General features: G+C 39.3%; 1 protein-coding gene across 1 annotated transcript in view; it reads right to left on the reverse strand.

Annotated features, from left to right (window-relative positions):
* The window catches only part of uhrf1 (ubiquitin-like with PHD and ring finger domains 1), a 35,655-nt gene that overhangs the window by 3,518 nt on the left and 14,004 nt on the right, over positions 1-18,133 (reverse strand). Inside the window, 12 exon segments of the mRNA NM_213077.1 lie at positions 588-686; positions 768-919; positions 1,988-2,105; positions 2,186-2,323; positions 3,730-3,892; positions 7,587-7,693; positions 7,775-7,879; positions 8,023-8,130; positions 10,310-10,433; positions 13,222-13,408; positions 14,153-14,268; positions 15,495-15,710. Of these exon segments, the coding sequence (NP_998242.1) occupies positions 588-686; positions 768-919; positions 1,988-2,105; positions 2,186-2,323; positions 3,730-3,892; positions 7,587-7,693; positions 7,775-7,879; positions 8,023-8,130; positions 10,310-10,433; positions 13,222-13,408; positions 14,153-14,268; positions 15,495-15,710 (1,633 nt within the window).

An 18,133-nucleotide genomic window follows, 5' to 3' on the forward strand; every position in this document is an offset into this window, starting at 1 on the left:
GATCATTTAAGCGAGGTACGAAGAACAGACCCCAGTTATCAAGATTAACAGATTCAGGATCTACCAAATCATCTAAGATCATTTAAGCAAGGTATGAAGAACAGACCCTAGTTATCAAGATTAACAGATCCAGGATCTACCAAATTATCTAAGATCATTTAAGCGAGGTATGAAGAACAGACCCCAGTTATCAAGATTAACAGTCCCAGGATCTGCCAAATTATCCAAGATCATTTAAGCGAGGTACGAAAAACGGATCCCAGTTATCAAGATTAACAGATCCAGGATCTGCCAAATTATCTAAGATCATTTAAGCGAGGTACGAAGAACAGACCCCAGTTATCAAGATTAACAGATCCAGGATCTGACAAATTATCTAAGATCATTTAAGCGAGGTATGAAGAACAGACCCTAGTTATCAAGATTAACAGATCCAGGATCTGACAAATTATCTAAGATCATTTAAGCGAGGTACGAAAAACGGATCCCAGTTATCAAGATAAACAGATCCAGGATCTGCCAAATTATCTAAGATCATTTAATCGTGGTACGAAGAGCGGACAACTGAAGTGTTTTGCGTGTCTCACCCTGCAGACGTTGTGTTGGCACTCTGTAGTAATGGGCTGATAGACGACCTCCTGGCAGCAGATGCACAGGAAAACCTCCTCCACTTTATTAACAAAGCGCTACAACGAGAAAAGATGATGTCATTAAAGACGAACGCAGCATCAGACGAGTCTATCATGAGTGATTGTCACAGTGCTTACCGGCCCGAGACTCAGCGACTCCATGGCCTCGTCCCACAGCTTCTTGTTGAGCTCATCGTCTTTGATCAGCGCCTTCTGCTCTTTGCTCAGCTTGTACGCCTCCACCTTCATCTTCTTTGGCGTCCCTTTGGTCGGAGAGCTCTTCTCCTCCACTAGCAAGGGCACAATGAGGCGACGTTTACAATAGTGTGCTTGTATTGCATTAAAAAGTAGAACTTATGCTAGGTATGCCTGCTGTTAACGATAATGCAGCTACTGCTAATGAGTATCAGTTACACTGACCAAAAGCAAACATGCTAATGCTAGTCATGTTTACACTGTCAGGCCTAAAGCAGATGTGCATATGCTAGTCATGTTAACATAGTCAGGACTAAAGTGAGCAAGCTAATGCTAGTCTTATTTTTGCTGTCAGGCCTAAAGTGAACATGCTAATCGCAAGTCAGTTACATTTACACTCTCAAGCCTAAAGCAAGCGTGCTAATGCTAGTCATGTTTGCACAAGGAGGACTAAACAGAGCAAGCTAATGTTACTCTCATTTTTGCTATAAGGCCTAAAGTGAACATGCTAATGCATGTAAGCTACATTAATGCTAGTCACATTTACACAGTTAGCCCTAAAGGAAACATGATAATGCTAATTGCATTTACACTTTTACCATTATAATGCAAATGCTAGCTCTTGTCAGTCACATTATCACATTCAGTGCTAAACTAAAGCAAAGGTACTAATGCTAGTACACTGTCAGGCCTAAAGTAAGTGTGCTAATGCTAGTGCGTCAATTGTGTTTCCACTATCAGGCATACATGCTAATGCTTGCCTTTTTTCTACCCAGGCCTAGTTTTATCATGAGTGCGTGCCAGTCACGCTTACAGAGTCAAGCTTAAAACGAGCATGCTAATGCTAGTGCGATCACATGTAAACGGTCAGGCCTAAATGAAACATGCTAATGCTAAAACAAGTCACGCCCACAATGTCAGGCCTAAAGCGAGCAAGCTAATGCTAACATGACAGTTACGTTTACACTGTCAGGTCTAAATCAAGTTTGCTAACTCTAATCTCAATTTTACTTTCAAGCCTAAAACCAGCATGCTAATGCTAACATGTCAGTCATGTTTACATTCTCAGACCTAATGCTAAAATGTCCAAGATATCAGATGTTTAAAAAAAAATTAAGTTTATGCTGATTGATGTTTATTTAAAATCAGGGTTCGTTACTCACTGCTCTGGGATTTCCTCTTCCTCTTGCCTTTGGTTGGCGTTTCTTCAATGTCGTCTTCGTTTTTGTTCTCTTTCTCCTTCTCTTTTGCAGCTACAGCCTCCAGATAGCCTTCAGGATACTGAGGAGAGCAGGATTTGTGATGTTTAGATGCGATTTGTTTGTGATTTTGGGGTAAAATGAGCTTGATTTGTCTATTACCTGCATGGTGAGGCCCAGTTTCTTGATGCGCTCTTTTCCATCTCGGGTCCACGGTGCGGATTCCTCATCGTTTCGCTTCAGTAAATACCTCCAGACCAGGAATCCAGACTTGCCCTTCTCCGGCCAGTACTTCACCACCTAATGAACACATCCAGATTAATGACTAAAAACTATGATTAAACAACAATTAAAATAAGAAAATATAAACTTAAAATATACTAAAAATATACTAAAATAAATGAACAATGTATAAAGAAAACAAAAAAAACAACAACAAATTTGACAAAATTTAATACAAAAAGAATCAAGTGATTGTAATTAAATAAAATACAAATAGGCAGAGAATAAATACTTTATTGAATTTAAAAAAAAAAATGCTGATATAAATTGAAGTAATAAAAATAATAATAATTAATAATAAAAATAAATTAAATAGTAGAATAATGAACAACAAGTAGACTGAAAGAAAAAAAACTGATTAATAAATAAATATTATAATAATAACAATAATAATAACAATAATAATAATAATAATAATAATAATAATAATAATAATAAAGTCACAAACAACAAATGACCTGAGGAAAAAAAATAATAAATAATAATAATAATAATTATTAATTAATAGTAAAATAAACAAATTGCCTGAGGGGAAAAAAAAAAGATTAATAAATAATAATAATAATAATAATAATAATAATAACAACAACAACAACAACAACAACAACAACAATAATAATAAAATTGCTGCATTAAAAAGTAATAATAATAATAAAACTAATTAATAGTAAAATAAACAAATTGCCTGAGGGGGGAAAAAACTAAATTAAAAAATTAAAATAAATACTAAATATGAATAATAATAACAACAACAACAACAATCAAATAATTAATGACAACAAATGGCCTGAGGGAAAAAAAACTGAATATAAAATTATAATAACAATAAATTGTCACATCATAAACGACAACAAATGACCTTAAATTGTACAAAATACTGAATAAAGAAAATATTAATTAATAATAATAAAAATAATAACAACAACAACAAAATATTTACATAATAAACAGCAAATAGAGTGAGGAAAAAACTGAATAAAAAAAATTATAAATAATATGTTTTAAAAAAAGTTAATTAGAAAAATTTAATAGTAAAACAACAAAAACAACAAACAAATGGCCTGAGTGAAAAATCTGAATAAAATATAAATAATAATAAAATATATATAAATAATAATAATAATAATAATAACAACAACAAGAGTAAAAAAAAAGATGGAAAAAAATTACTCAAAGTAAATAAATAAAGACAAATAATTAAAAAGTAAATACATTCATGCGCCATCCTGGATTTTGCATTAAACTTAGTCAAATAACAGATTAAACGAATAATTGAAAATAAATAAATATAGGCAAGAAATATAATGAAGACTTGTATAAAATAATGTGCAGGACGGCAAAAAAATAAATAAATTTGAGTAATTACTCGAATTAACAGAGTAATAAAGGAAAGCCATCCCCCGTAATGCCCTAGATGTGCTGACCTTGTAGATGCCGTCGTATCGGTTTCCGTCTTCGGGAGAGTACTTGCTGTGTTTGCGTCCTTTAGAGCTGCGCACGACTCGCACCGGTTTCCCAGCCTTCCAGTCTTTAGCTTCAGCTCCTTCCTTATCATTCACTGCTGCGTTACAATTCAGAGCGAGAGCCCTAAAAACAAAACCACACTCAAATTAGAGCGATCGTTCACCCAGAAGTTAAGATTACACTCGTTATGACAATCACTTTTCACTGTCAGGCCTTAAACGAATACACTAATGCTAGTCTGATTTACACTTTCAGGCCATAAAGTAAACATGCTAACTGCAATTCTAGTGTCAAACGCTACAGAAAGTGTGCTTATGCTAGTGCTAGTTGCGTTTAAATGACTATTAGTATGCTGTTTTGGGGTCTGACAGTCACATTTCCACAGTCAGGCCCATAGCTAGTGTGCTAATGCTAGTTTCATTTACACTTTTGGGCCGTAAAGCAAACAAGCTAATTGCAATTTTAGTGTCAAGCCATAAAGAGAACATGCTTATGCTAGTGCTAGTTGCATTTACATTGTTAGACCCAAAACAAGTGTGCTAATGATAATAACATTTACACTGTTGTACCTAAAATGTGTGTGCTAATGCTAGTCACATTTACAGTATTGGGCCTAAAGTGAGTGCGCTAATCCTAGTCATATTTACAGTATTGTACCTAAAATGAGTGTGCTAATGCTAGTCATGTTCACAGTATTGTACCTAAAATGAGAGGGCTAATGCTAGTCACATTTACACTGTCCGGCCTAAAATTAGTGTGCTAAAGCTAGTCATCAACAGGGTCAGGCCTAAAGTGAATATGCTAAAGCAAGTTGCAGTGCACGTTCAAGCCTAAAGTGAGTGTGCTAATGCTAGTCACATTTACAGTATTGGGCCTAAAATGAGTGTGCTAATGCTAGTCACATTTACAGTGTCAGAACTAAAGCGAGTAGGCTACTGCTAGTCACATTTACAGTATTGGGCCTAAAATGATTGTGCTAACGCTAGTTACATTTACAGTATTGGGCCTAAAGTGAGTGTGCTAATGCTAGTCACATTTACAGTGTCAAACCTAAAGTGAGTGTGCTAATGCTAGTCACATTTACAGTATTGGGCCTAAAATGAGTGTGCTAATGCTAGTCACATTTACAGTGTCAGAACTAAAGCGAGTAGGCTACTGCTAGTCACATTTACAGTGCCGGGCCTAAAGTGATTGTGCTAACACTAGTTACATTTGCAGTATTGGGCCTAAAGGGAGTGTGCTAATGCTAGTCACATTTACAGTGCCAGACCTAAAGGGAGTGTGCTAATGCTGGTCACATTTACATTGTCAGACCTAAAGTGAGTGTGCTAATGCTAGTTACATTTACAGTATTGGGCCTAAAGTGAGTATGCTAATGCTAGTTACATTTACAGTGCCGGACCTAATGCTAGTCACATTTATAGTATTGGGCCTAAAATGAGTGTGCTAATGCTAGTCACATTTACAGTGTCAGAACTAAAGCGAGTAGGCTAATGCTAGTCACATTTACAGTGCCGGGCCTAAAGTGATTGTGCTAACGCTAGTTACATTTACAGTATAGGGCCTAAAGTGAGTGTGCTAATGCTAGTCACATTTACAGTGTCAAACCTAAAGTGAGTGTGCTAATGCTAGTCACATTTACAGTATTGGGCCTAAAATGAGTGTACTAATGCTAGTCACATTTACAGTGTCAGAACTAAAGCGAGTAGGCTATTGCTAGTCACATTTACAGTGCCGGGCCTAAAGTGATTGTGCTAACGCTAGTTACATTTACAGTATTGGGCCTAAAGTGAGTGTGCTAATGCTAGTCACATTTACAGTGTCAAACCTAAAGTGAGTGTGCTAATGCTGGTCACATTTACAGTGTCAGACTTAAAGTGAGTGTGCTAATGCTAGTTACATTTACAGTATTGGGCCTAAAGCGAGTATGCTAATGCTAGTCACATTTACAGTGCCGGACCTAATGCTAGTTACATTTACAGTATTGGGCCTAAAGTGAGAGTGCTAATGCTAGTCACATTTACACTGTCCGGCCTAAAATTAGTGTGCTAAAGCTAGTCATCAACAGGGTCAGGCCTAAAGTGAATATGCTAAAGCAAGTTGCAGTGCACGTTCAAGCCTAAAGTGAGTGTGCTAATGCTAGTCACATTTACAGTATTGGGCCTAAAATGAGTGTGCTAATGCTAGTCACATTTACAGTGTCAGAACTAAAGCGAGTAGGCTACTGCTAGTCACATTTACAGTATTGGGCCTAAAATGATTGTGCTAACGCTAGTTACATTTACAGTATTGGGCCTAAAGTGAGTGTGCTAATGCTAGTCACATTTACAGTGTCAAACCTAAAGTGAGTGTGCTAATGCTAGTCACATTTACAGTATTGGGCCTAAAATGAGTGTGCTAATGCTAGTCACATTTACAGTGTCAGAACTAAAGCGAGTAGGCTACTGCTAGTCACATTTACAGTGCCGGGCCTAAAGTGATTGTGCTAACACTAGTTACATTTGCAGTATTGGGCCTAAAGGGAGTGTGCTAATGCTAGTCACATTTACAGTGTCAAACCTAAAGTGAGTGTGCTAATGCTAGTCACATTTACAGTATTGGGCCTAAAATGAGTGTGCTAATGCTAGTCACATTTACAGTGTCAGAACTAAAGCGAGTAGGCTACTGCTAGTCACATTTACAGTGCCGGGCCTAAAGTGATTGTGCTAACACTAGTTACATTTGCAGTATTGGGCCTAAAGGGAGTGTGCTAATGCTAGTCACATTTACAGTGCCAGACCTAAAGGGAGTGTGCTAATGCTGGTCACATTTACATTGTCAGACCTAAAGTGAGTGTGCTAATGCTAGTTACATTTACAGTATTGGGCCTAAAGTGAGTATGCTAATGCTAGTTACATTTACAGTGCCGGACCTAATGCTAGTCACATTTATAGTATTGGGCCTAAAATGAGTGTGCTAATGCTAGTCACATTTACAGTGTCAGAACTAAAGCGAGTAGGCTAATGCTAGTCACATTTACAGTGCCGGGCCTAAAGTGATTGTGCTAACGCTAGTTACATTTACAGTATAGGGCCTAAAGTGAGTGTGCTAATGCTAGTCACATTTACAGTGTCAAACCTAAAGTGAGTGTGCTAATGCTAGTCACATTTACAGTATTGGGCCTAAAATGAGTGTACTAATGCTAGTCACATTTACAGTGTCAGAACTAAAGCGAGTAGGCTATTGCTAGTCACATTTACAGTGCCGGGCCTAAAGTGATTGTGCTAACGCTAGTTACATTTACAGTATTGGGCCTAAAGTGAGTGTGCTAATGCTAGTCACATTTACAGTGTCAAACCTAAAGTGAGTGTGCTAATGCTGGTCACATTTACAGTGTCAGACTTAAAGTGAGTGTGCTAATGCTAGTTACATTTACAGTATTGGGCCTAAAGCGAGTATGCTAATGCTAGTCACATTTACAGTGCCGGACCTAATGCTAGTTACATTTACAGTATTGGGCCTAAAGTGAGAGTGCTAATGCTAGTCACATTTACATGGTCAGGCATAAAGAGTGGGCTAATGCTAGTCAGATTTACACTGTCAACCCTAATGCTAGTCACATTTACAGTGTCGGGCCTGAGGAGTGTGTGCTAATGCTAGCCACATTTAAGCTGTCAGGCCTAAAGTGAACATGCTAAAAAGCTAGTCGCAGTACACGTTCAAGCCTAAAGTGAGTGTGCTAATGCTGAAACGTGTCAGTTGCATTTTCACTGGCTGGCTTAGCGCAAACTTGCTAACAGTTGCTATAAATAATGCTAGCTAGTGAGGTGCTGCTGACCGGTTCATGTTGGTCAGCTTCTGGTCGCAGGACTGCTCGGCCGTCCTTTTGTTTCCGGACAGGTCTCGTCCACCGGAGCCTGTGTAGGTGAACTCGTTCCCATCATCCTGGAGGAAACACACACATTCACAGGTCAAACACAGGACAGAGAGCGAGAGTTCCTGAAGAACGAGAGAATGTAAACGTACCACGTCGTCTTCATAACCTCCAGCCAGAACCAGAGAATAAGCGCCATCGTTGCTCCTGCCATGAATTCCTGCCACGTGAGGCCTGTGGACGCCTGATTCACTGACCTGAAACATAAACAAACCCAGAACTGGCTATCAGCAGGATAACATGACACATTCAAATACCCTAGCAACAATACATGTTACCCAGAAATCACCTGGAATACCCTAGCAACCACACATAATTCATTAAGTGTTCAGCAACTCACCTGTACCCTGAATTTCCAGAGTGTTCCCACCGGGACTCCAGGAACGGGGCCGTAGTGGTTTGAGGGGACGATGGTGCACTGTTTGGTGCGTCCCACACACGCCATACCCTGATGAACACACACACACACACACACACTTAAACACTGTATCTGAGAGACTCTTGGCCCGTTTCCACTGAGTGGTGTGGTTCGATACGCTTTTATGGCTGTTCCCACTGTCAAAAGGTACCTAAAAGCAAACCGTTCCACTTTGGCTGTAATCACACTATGTACAGTTGCCTCGAACCAGGCCAAAGCACGCTTGTCCCCCCTCCCGTCTTCCCCGACGGCCCGCACTTGCACTACAATCGGGCCTGGGCATGCTTACGTCACCGCTGCTGCGCTGTTCAGCAAGCGCTCTTGCTCACAGTGGAGATTTCTCTAGTATATCGTTTCAGTCGTATAATATGCAGTGACATGCAGTCAAATATTTCGCCAAACAGTCCTTAGGGATGCGGTGACACGCAGTCAGATATTTCGCTGAACAGATCCACCACTTTTGACGCTCATAAACAATGATAAAGGATCCCGGATATCAAACGATCCGGGAAACGGACCTGGGCACGGTTCTGATGGCACAGTGCGAGTACGCCCTGTCACACTTTGCAAATGGGAACCAACAGGCCTAAAGGCTTGAACACACCAGGACACTTTTCGTTTGCGTTTATCGTCAGCGTTTTAAGAGACGTTTTTCCGTATTCAAACCCAAGAGATTTTCATTGGCGTCAAGCGGAAGAGCATGCAAAATCACTCCTTAACGTTAGATGGCGCTACTCCACTTTAAGCTTCTGACACCCGCTTATAATACAGAAGAGGAGGAGAGGAAGTTCACACGCTCGGTATTAAAGTTACTGGTGACTCCAACAAGCATGGATGGTTCTAGTAGCAGCTCTAGTGATGAAGAATTCATTGTTCACAAGAGCAATAAGCAGCTCCATGTTCATATCGCCTCTGGGCATCTTCAATGTGCGCTTGCATTGACAGTTTTGTGCTTGAGCGCCTCCAAGTGCCGTTTACCATTACTTCAGCAGCTCTGTGCACGTGAACAAAAGTGCCAATCTGATTGGTGGAGAAGGTTTAGACGCCGCGCGTCAAATTAAAAAGACGAGCACGAGCCATTTTTTTTAAAATAACCCTTTTGCAACTGTCGTTTTGCTCGTTGGTGTGCACGATCACATTGACGCCCTTTAGTCACGAGGCTTTAAACGTCAACGGAAAATGCAAAAAAAAAAAAAAAAAAAAACGTCTGTGTGCACGGGCTTTAAAGGGTACCATAAGGTGGAGCTAGACATACAGCTAAATGCTATTGGTTTACAGAGATACATCAAAACACAGCCGAGACATCACACCGTAATAATATACACATATAATATCAAGGCATGGCCGACCCACGCTCAAACAAACCTTGTCGTCATCTTGAACAGCCACAAAGCCAAGAAGAACAAAATCTGCCATGTCCTGTTGTTGCTTTATGAGCGGTTTCACGTTTTTTTGAGAGCTCGCAGTGAGTCTATATTTGAAATAACGAACTTCTTGAGCTCATGATAAAATGCGCGTGATCATTGAAGCACACTGATATCGGATCCTCTCATAAACAGACAAATGCGAGAGTGAAGCACGAAAAAACAAAGGACAAGCCGTAAAAATCAAAGCAGCAAATGATGCTTTCAGCAACCTAAAACATGAACAAATTGCTATGTTTAACTATTATCATCACCTTGTGGACTAATATGAACTCGGAATGACAGAAATACTCGCAGGTTACCTGTGCTGGTGGACATTAAAGACACACATGAGATGTTTGCTCTGACTGTGGGCTATATGTTGGGTGTCGTTTTACAAGCCAAATAAGGAAATGTCTGCTGTGTGTAGTTCTTCTGTAAGTGGTAACACATCGGAGACTGTAAGGGTCTGTATGCGTTCATACATGTTGCATTTAATTATTTATTTTATATAATTGCAGACATTACAGTAGGCTTTCACACCGTCATTGATCTGCAGTTATAATCCATGTTCATAGAAAGGTTAGTAATGAACATTTATACATGAGTGTTTCTGTGTATAAAGCATCTGTTTTGTGAGACGTGTTTCTCATATGATATGCAAGCGACCCATACAGCTTTAGTTTGACACCACATACACCACGCCCCCCAAAAACGAAATGCAAGCCTGACAAAAATGACCCTTACCGTACTGTACCTCGCAGTGGATACAGGCTATTTGACACCAGTGTGTGTGCAAAACTCACCTTCCCCCAGTCTCTTTGGCTGGACGAGCTGGCAGAGGCCATCTTGGCTTTCTTCTTGCTCTCCTTTAGCTTCTCTCCAGCCAGAACTACCTCACTGGTGTCATTACGACAATCGGGACAATACCTGCAGGAACAAACACCAGATTTAAACAACTTTGAAGGGTCACAAAACATGTTTAAGATGTTTATAGTCATGTGCGTGTACCATGCAGCTATAAACACTATTAGGACACATATTTCACAAAGTGAAAAGTGGTTGAGCAAATTTGTTCTTCCGATTTGTAAATAAATTTCGTCACGGCGATTAGACCCTTCTGTAAACTCCAGCGTGACATTGCTACATTTCACATATGTTTTGCTGCTTGTTTTCTGTTTTGCGTTCTCTTCCTCTTCCGCTGTGTAACTTGTTCTGTTCTAGGTGTACGACCATTGGTCGAAAAAGCTGTCAATCACCACCATGACGCAATTGGCGCACCAATCAGGAGCTGGTTTAGTTGAGCGACGTGCTGAAGGTTACGGTTTTGGTTCTGCACTTTTCTTTGGTTGGTTAATTGGTTTGGGGCTTAGTTAGATAGTTTTGTTATAATTATTTCTTTGTCTTGGCAACACTTCGTTTAAATCTGTTATTTAAAATTGCAATAACATTACTTATATTTTCCTATATTCATTGTTTGACATCAGGTTAAATAAATACTTAAGCTGCGTCCCAAATGGCACACTATACACTATGCACTATGTACTTATGCACTTACACACTCAACAGGATAGTATGTGTATGTAGTGTCGTCCCAAATGGCACACTAATGTTTTTTTCCTAAGCGGAAATTCAAACCGTTTCCCTGATGACGTTTGACTGTTGCCAAATCAGTGAAATAAACAACCGAATTATCAAATAATACCTGCCGTGAGTATTGCCGCATTCTCCATCGGGAGGCGCTATAATCACTCTCGTAGGAGAATTTTGCTTTCACCATCTAAAATAAATAAATAAAGTTATTCAACATGTGCGTCCGATAGCTCCGCCCCTTCCGCTACGTGAGCAAACCTGCGGTCGTTGAGTGTGTGAAGTGTCCATCATTCCACACTTCATTTTACCGGCTGAATGAGTGCATCATCCGGGTAATTAAAGTGCACCTAATGTTTTTAGAGTTTTCAGTGTGAACACACTACTTACACTATTTATACCACAAAATGGCGTAGAATAGTGCATAAGTATGCGATTTGGGACGCAGCTTTACTTTTTGTTTCACTTAACCAGTTCTTTTAATTTTTCATCCAGCATCAATAGAGACTTGCTGATTGTTACATTTCATCCTTTTAAAATCTTAACTTAAACACGTAACAATAGAGTTTTCAGCATTAATTCAGAAGAAAAACTTCTAAGTCTTTCCAGACCGCCAACCAGTGCACTCCATTGCTGCTTCATAAATATGCATGATATTACCTCCAGACTTCCTGACAGTTCTGGAGGTAATTAACAACACTAATACTGAGATGGCCAAATGACCAAAACAACATTTCAGATGTTCTACAGTGAGCTCAGCCTGCTGGTTTGTCCATTGACACACACACTTTTATCACCGCATGATCTCTGATAACAAAAATCACATGACCTTTTTAATGCGCAAACACAAATTTGTTTGGTAAAAGAGTTTCCATCATAGTTTATGCGCATCTTTTCCTAGCGAATAAATAGAAGTAAGATTACCTTTTTATTCTATTAAAAAAGATGTGCATAAACTTACACGCTATAAGGTTATACGTTGACACTGTCAGGTCTCAAAAGATCTTGTTAATGCTAGTGCGTGTCAGTCACATATACATTGTTAGAAATAAAGCAAACATGCTAAAGCTAGTTGCATTCACACAGTCAGGTCTAAACTGGACACACTAATGCTAGCTATATTTAGACAGTCAGCACCAAAGCAAACATGCTGCTCATATCCACTCAATTTATACTCTCAAATACGTTTTGGATTGTCTTCTGCAAAGCAAGCAAACCATTTGCACAGTCAGGCCTAAAACGAACATGCTAATGCTAGTCGCATTTACATTCTCAGGCATAAAACGATTATGCTAAAAGCTAGTTGCATTTACACGCTATATTCAAAAGTACTTTGGTTTATCTTCCGCAAAATGAGCAAAACATTTACAGTCAGACCTAAAAGCGAACATGCTAATGCTAATCATAAAGCGAACATGCTAAAGCTAGTTGCACCTACATGGTCAGGCCTAAAGCAAACATGCTAAAGCTAGTTGCATTACACAGTCAGGACCAAAGCAAACATGCTAATGGTAAAGAATGTCAGTCATGTTTCTACATTCAGGTCTAAAGTAGGCATGCTAATGCTAGTGTAGTCACATCTCCATAGTCAGGTCTAAAAGAAATCATGCTAACGCTAGTCGCGTTTACATTGTCTAGCCTAAAACGAACATGCATATTTCCACTGTCAAAAACAACGCAAATATGCTAGTGCTAGTCAACATTTCCACGGTCAGGCCTAAAACGAACACGCTAGTGCATATCAGTAACGTTTTCCGACTCAAAAATAAAACGAACATGCTAACGCTTGTCACATTTAAAGAGTCAGGGCTAAAACAAACATGAAGCTAGTCACATTTACATATTTTATACTCTCAAATGGGTTTTGGTTTGTTTTCCGCAAAGTGAGCAAAACATGTGAACACGCTAAAGCTAGTCACATTTACACGGTTAGGCCTAAAGCAAACAAGCTAATGCTAGTCACATTTTATACTCTCAAATGGATTTTGGTTCGTCTTCCGCAAAGCAAAACATTAACATGGTCAGGCCCAAAACAAACATGCTAACGATAGTCATAGTTACAACTTAAATAGGTTTTGGTTTGTTTTCCTCAATCCACAACGTTAGCCAACATGTCGCTATGGTTTACCAGTCTTCGTCGTCAGGTATGGTGGTGAGCGGCGGGTTCAGGCAGTAGGTGTGAAAGGCCATGTCGCACTCGTCACACAGCAGCTGTTTGTCGGGGTCCTGCTTTATGCCGCACACGTGACAGTTGCAGACGCGGCAGTTCTTCTTCGGGTCGTCTTTGCACACCTTACACTCCGGACCGTTCGACCCTGGGGTGCACAGAAGACATGTGCCGTGAGTTAAGGTGATGCATGTTCATAAATCAAAATATACAGCAGAACAACATTATAATTTTAACTTTTAGAAAAGATTATGCTGACACACAGGCATTTATAGCTCCGCCCTCTTTTGAGAAAGAGCACAATCTCATTTGAATTTAAAGCTACAGTCAAGTCGGCGCAATAGCCTAGTGGTTAGCGCGCTGTCATATGGTGCAATAGCACGTCAGGGCGTCACGAGTTCAAATCCCGGCTCGGCGACATTTCCCTACCCTACCCCCTCTTTTTCTCTCCCACTTCACTTCCTGTCTCAATACTGTCCCATCTAATAAAGGCAAAAAGGCCAAAAATAAATCTTTAAAAAAAAAGCTAGTCACCAAAACACCACAATTAGGATCGAAGAGTTATAAAACATTGTTATTTTGAGGTGAAACTTTATAAAAAAATAAATAAAACAACTCAATAGAAACATGCATGTGTGCTAAATAAATGTTATAATAAATATCACCTTTTTTGTACACAAACGTTTAAAAGCTAAAATCGGTAGCATTATGATTAATACGGATTTGATATGTTAGCGAAGACTTCCCATCAGTAAATTGAAAACGGTACATGATGTGCTAGTCTCATTCAAAGCAAAAGGCTAATGTTTGTCCCGTATTTCCATTTTTATTCCAGTAATCACGCTAATATTATTATAATTAACACAAATTTGATATATTAGCAAAGACTGACTCTTGAGAGGGCTGTCAGAAGAGGCTCCTGGACCCTCGGCACTTCCCGGCTCCTCGATCTTGTAGATTTCAGTCACAAACATGATGCGACAGTCGTTCAGGGAATCACCAGCATCCCTAAAAGACAAACAAATAAACAGTTTTATCTCATTGTATAGATCCATTTTAGGAATTACGGTTATTTTCAGGAAGAATTTTCAATCTGAATATTGCGAACGATAAAATATAAATAAAACATTTGCCAATTCCTAGTTGTGCTAGTCCTATCCAAAGGTAGAGTGCTAATGCTAGTGTAATGCATGTCAGAATGAGTACAATGTATACAGAATGAGTTTGTGTCAGTCGTGTTTTCACAGTCGAGCCTTAAACGAACATTCTACATGCTAGTATTAGTCGCATTGAGTGAACGCAAATAAAAACGTTTATATTGCCCATCCCGAATAGAGCTAGTCACATTTACAATCCAGTTTAAAGCAAGAACGTAACACGGATCCGTCCAGTTGTCGCATTTTCTACTGTCAGGCCTAAAGCAACCATGCTAATGCTAAGGTCTAAAACAAGCATGCGTTTTAGTGTTAGTTGCATTTTCACTTTCAAGCCTATAATAAACATGCTAATGCTAGCATTAAGAGCATTTCAAGTGAACGTCAATAAATGTTCATAAACCGGCTCAGACACACTGCTGTCGTTCATTGTATGGATCCATTGTAGGTTGTTATTTTCAAGAAGAATTTTCAATCCGTATATCGCAAACGATCAAATAAATCGCTCATCCTTAATAGTGCTAGTCATGTTTACACTGGCAAAAGCAATCATGCTAATGCTAGTTGCGTTTACACAGTCAAACCAAAGAGCTTAGAACGACCAAGAGGCGACACTCAATAGAACGTTCCATTACAACAGCAGCAGCCCCGGATTCCGCCATTTTGGAGTGAAAGCGATCAGCCGTCCATTGGATCTTATTGCTGTCGCGATGGCAAGCAGCTGCTTTGTTTTTTATTTATTTATTTAAAAAGCGCATTAAAGCCAGGATACAACCTGAAAGACGACAATACCGCGCTTACGATCACAATCATCAGCACTTTTAATAGCTTATTTTACAGACTTATGCTGTTGTTCTATTAGGGTTTTAGCCGCAGCACCATCTAGTGGCTGTTTTCCAAATTGCATTAGAGTGTCGCCTAATATGCTAATGCTAGTATTAATGTCATTGAGTGAATGTTTAATTATTATTTTCGGGAAAGAGTCTCCAATCAATATATAGCAAATGATAAACACTAGCAGGACACTAGCAGTTACCGCACTTATCCTTTGTGGTGTTGAATGCTAATGCATTAGCCTACCCGAGCAGGATCTTGCCGAACACCTCCCGCTGTGTGCGCGTCTCCCTCTTCCTCTGGATCTCGGCGTCGTACCAGTATCCGCGCTCTTTGGGGTCGTCAGGGTTGTAGTTCACCATCACAATCATTCCCGGCTCCAGCTGGTGCCACTGGTACACGGTTCGCGCCCGCGGACGGACGTCTTTCCCACGCAGCTGCACCACACCGTTCTCTGGGTAACTGCACAAAACACACGCGATCAGCATTTGCAAGAATAGATGAAAACGGAAATGAAAACAGGCATTCAAGAGGAAATTGGGGTGGGGGGGTAACTTTGGAGGGTAAAAAAAAGAAACCATATTTCGTAGATCACACATGCCGATTCACCTTTCAGTGTTTCTTCCATCAATTCAACCTCCTAAACAGGAGTGCAGGGCTCGAAATTAACTTTTTTACTTGGTAGCACCGGTGCTCCCAACTTCAAATATTTAGGAGCACCAAAATAAATTTAGGAGCATCCACCAAAAATGATTGAGCACCGCTGCAAATTGCTTTTTAAGGGATTTATTGTATTTTAAAACAACATCAATAGGACTGACAAAAACCAGAAAAAACTATCTAACTAATGCTGCGAAGACATTGATATTTGTGTGCAATAATTCCAAAATGAATGTCTAATAATTATAGAATATTAATGATGATGAAAATGACAATAATAGTAAAAATGAATTACATTTCTTATTATGATACTGCCTTGAATGTGTTTGAATGTAAGTTATCTGCTATAAAAAGTCTGTTACTTTATGAAAAATAATTGTATAGTTTGCATCAAACAAAAATGAAGCATTGCAGTAAGAAATATTTATTTTGTACTGCTGTTTTTATATGCATGTCAATTTAATAAATAATATTTCTGCTACAAAACAAACAAAAGATTATAATAAATCATTCAATTCAATGATGAAAGCTGCAAAGCAGTCATCAGTAAATAAATAAAAAATAAAAATAATATACACCTCAAAAAAGAATAGACAAAAGAAAGAAAGTAAAGTCTCACTTCTATCACTCTTTAAAAGTTTTGGTTTCAGTTTGTGTCAATTTAAATGTTCAGTCTGAGCTGATCTTCATGTTTCTGTGTTAGTGGAAAAGCTGGCGAGTCAGCCGACCCAATTTATGAGCAGGGAGCGCAAGATTCTTGCGATGACCACCGGCGGAATACCGCTGTTTGTGAGACGCAGTTTCAGTGTAAATTTAGTAAAGGCGAGCTTCTTTGGCAATTATATGTACAGTATTAGATTTGACTTTTAGCGGACATTTGCGCTGAACACGCAATGAATGCAACATAGGAGATTCGGGCGCCTTCTCCATGAAGCGCGTACTCGATTGATCTCAGCTGGTGGATCATTATTCACCACGTGACGTGTCATGATCGCTCTTATCTGCACCTCAACTTTAGGTGGGGTTTGCAAACCTGTGTGCTTTAAGTTTTTACTCTTCTGCCGTTTGCATTTACCGTGGTCATAAAAGCTCCTTCCCTGTAATCTGACAGCGGAATACCTTGAGTGATTGACAGCTAGCCTAATATGAACCAATATAGCGGCAGGGAAGAGCGATTCAGCACGTTTTTACAAAAAAATCAAAACAGGTCGCACTACAACCATTATCAGCAGTCGCACTAATGCGCCCAAATATATTATGAGGTCGCATAGATTAATTTTCGGGCGCATATGCGACCAAAATGGTCGCAATTTCGAGCCCTGGAGTGACACTAATAGGGTTGTCATGATACTGGAATTCGATACTGAAAACTTAATAACGTCCAGTTCCTGCTAACATTTAAGCACTGTTGACAGTGTTCTTAAACACAGCTGATTGGCCAGTGTTCACATGCTCAACAGAAATGACCGCGTTTGGTCGTGAAGGTCATCAGTTCACCAAACTCACTGCTGTTTACTTAAGTGTAAACACAGGTAAAGGAACACTGGAGCGTTTTAAAGCCATGATTCATCAGTGGATCGCTCATATGTCAGCGTATAGACAAACCAGTTGATCTACCTTCATAATCACTGGAGTGTTTCAGTCAGTAGCTGCGTCCCAAATCGCATACTTATGCACTATTCTACGCCATTTTGTAGTATAAATAGTGTAAGTAGTGTGTTCACACTGAAAACTCTAAAAACATTAAGTGCACTTTAATTTCCCGGATGATGCACTCATTCAGCCGCTAAAATGAAGTGTGTAATGATGGACACTTCACACACTCAACGACCGCAGGTTTGCTTACGTAGCGGAAGGGGTGGAGCTATCGGACGCACATGTTGAATAACTTTATTTATTTTGGATGGTGAAAGCAGGTATTATTTGATAATTCGGTTGTTTATTTCACTGATTTGGCAACCGTCAAACGTCATCAGGGAAACGGTTTGAATTTCCACTTAGTAAAAAAACATTAGTGTGCCATTTGGGACGACACTATATACATATACTATCCTGTTGAGTGTGTAAGTGCATAAGTACATAGTGCATGAGTGCATTGTGTATAGTGTGCCATTTGGGACGCAGCTATAGACATCTTCAAATTTTCGGTATCGATAGGCACCAAATTCCAGTATTGTGACAAACCGAGATACTAAGAGTTTTTTTTTTTTTTTTTTTTAAATAAA

The sequence above is a fragment of the Danio rerio genome, chromosome 22, assembly GCF_049306965.1.
Source record: "Danio rerio strain Tuebingen ecotype United States chromosome 22, GRCz12tu, whole genome shotgun sequence".
NCBI classification, from domain to species: domain Eukaryota; kingdom Metazoa; phylum Chordata; class Actinopteri; order Cypriniformes; family Danionidae; genus Danio; species Danio rerio.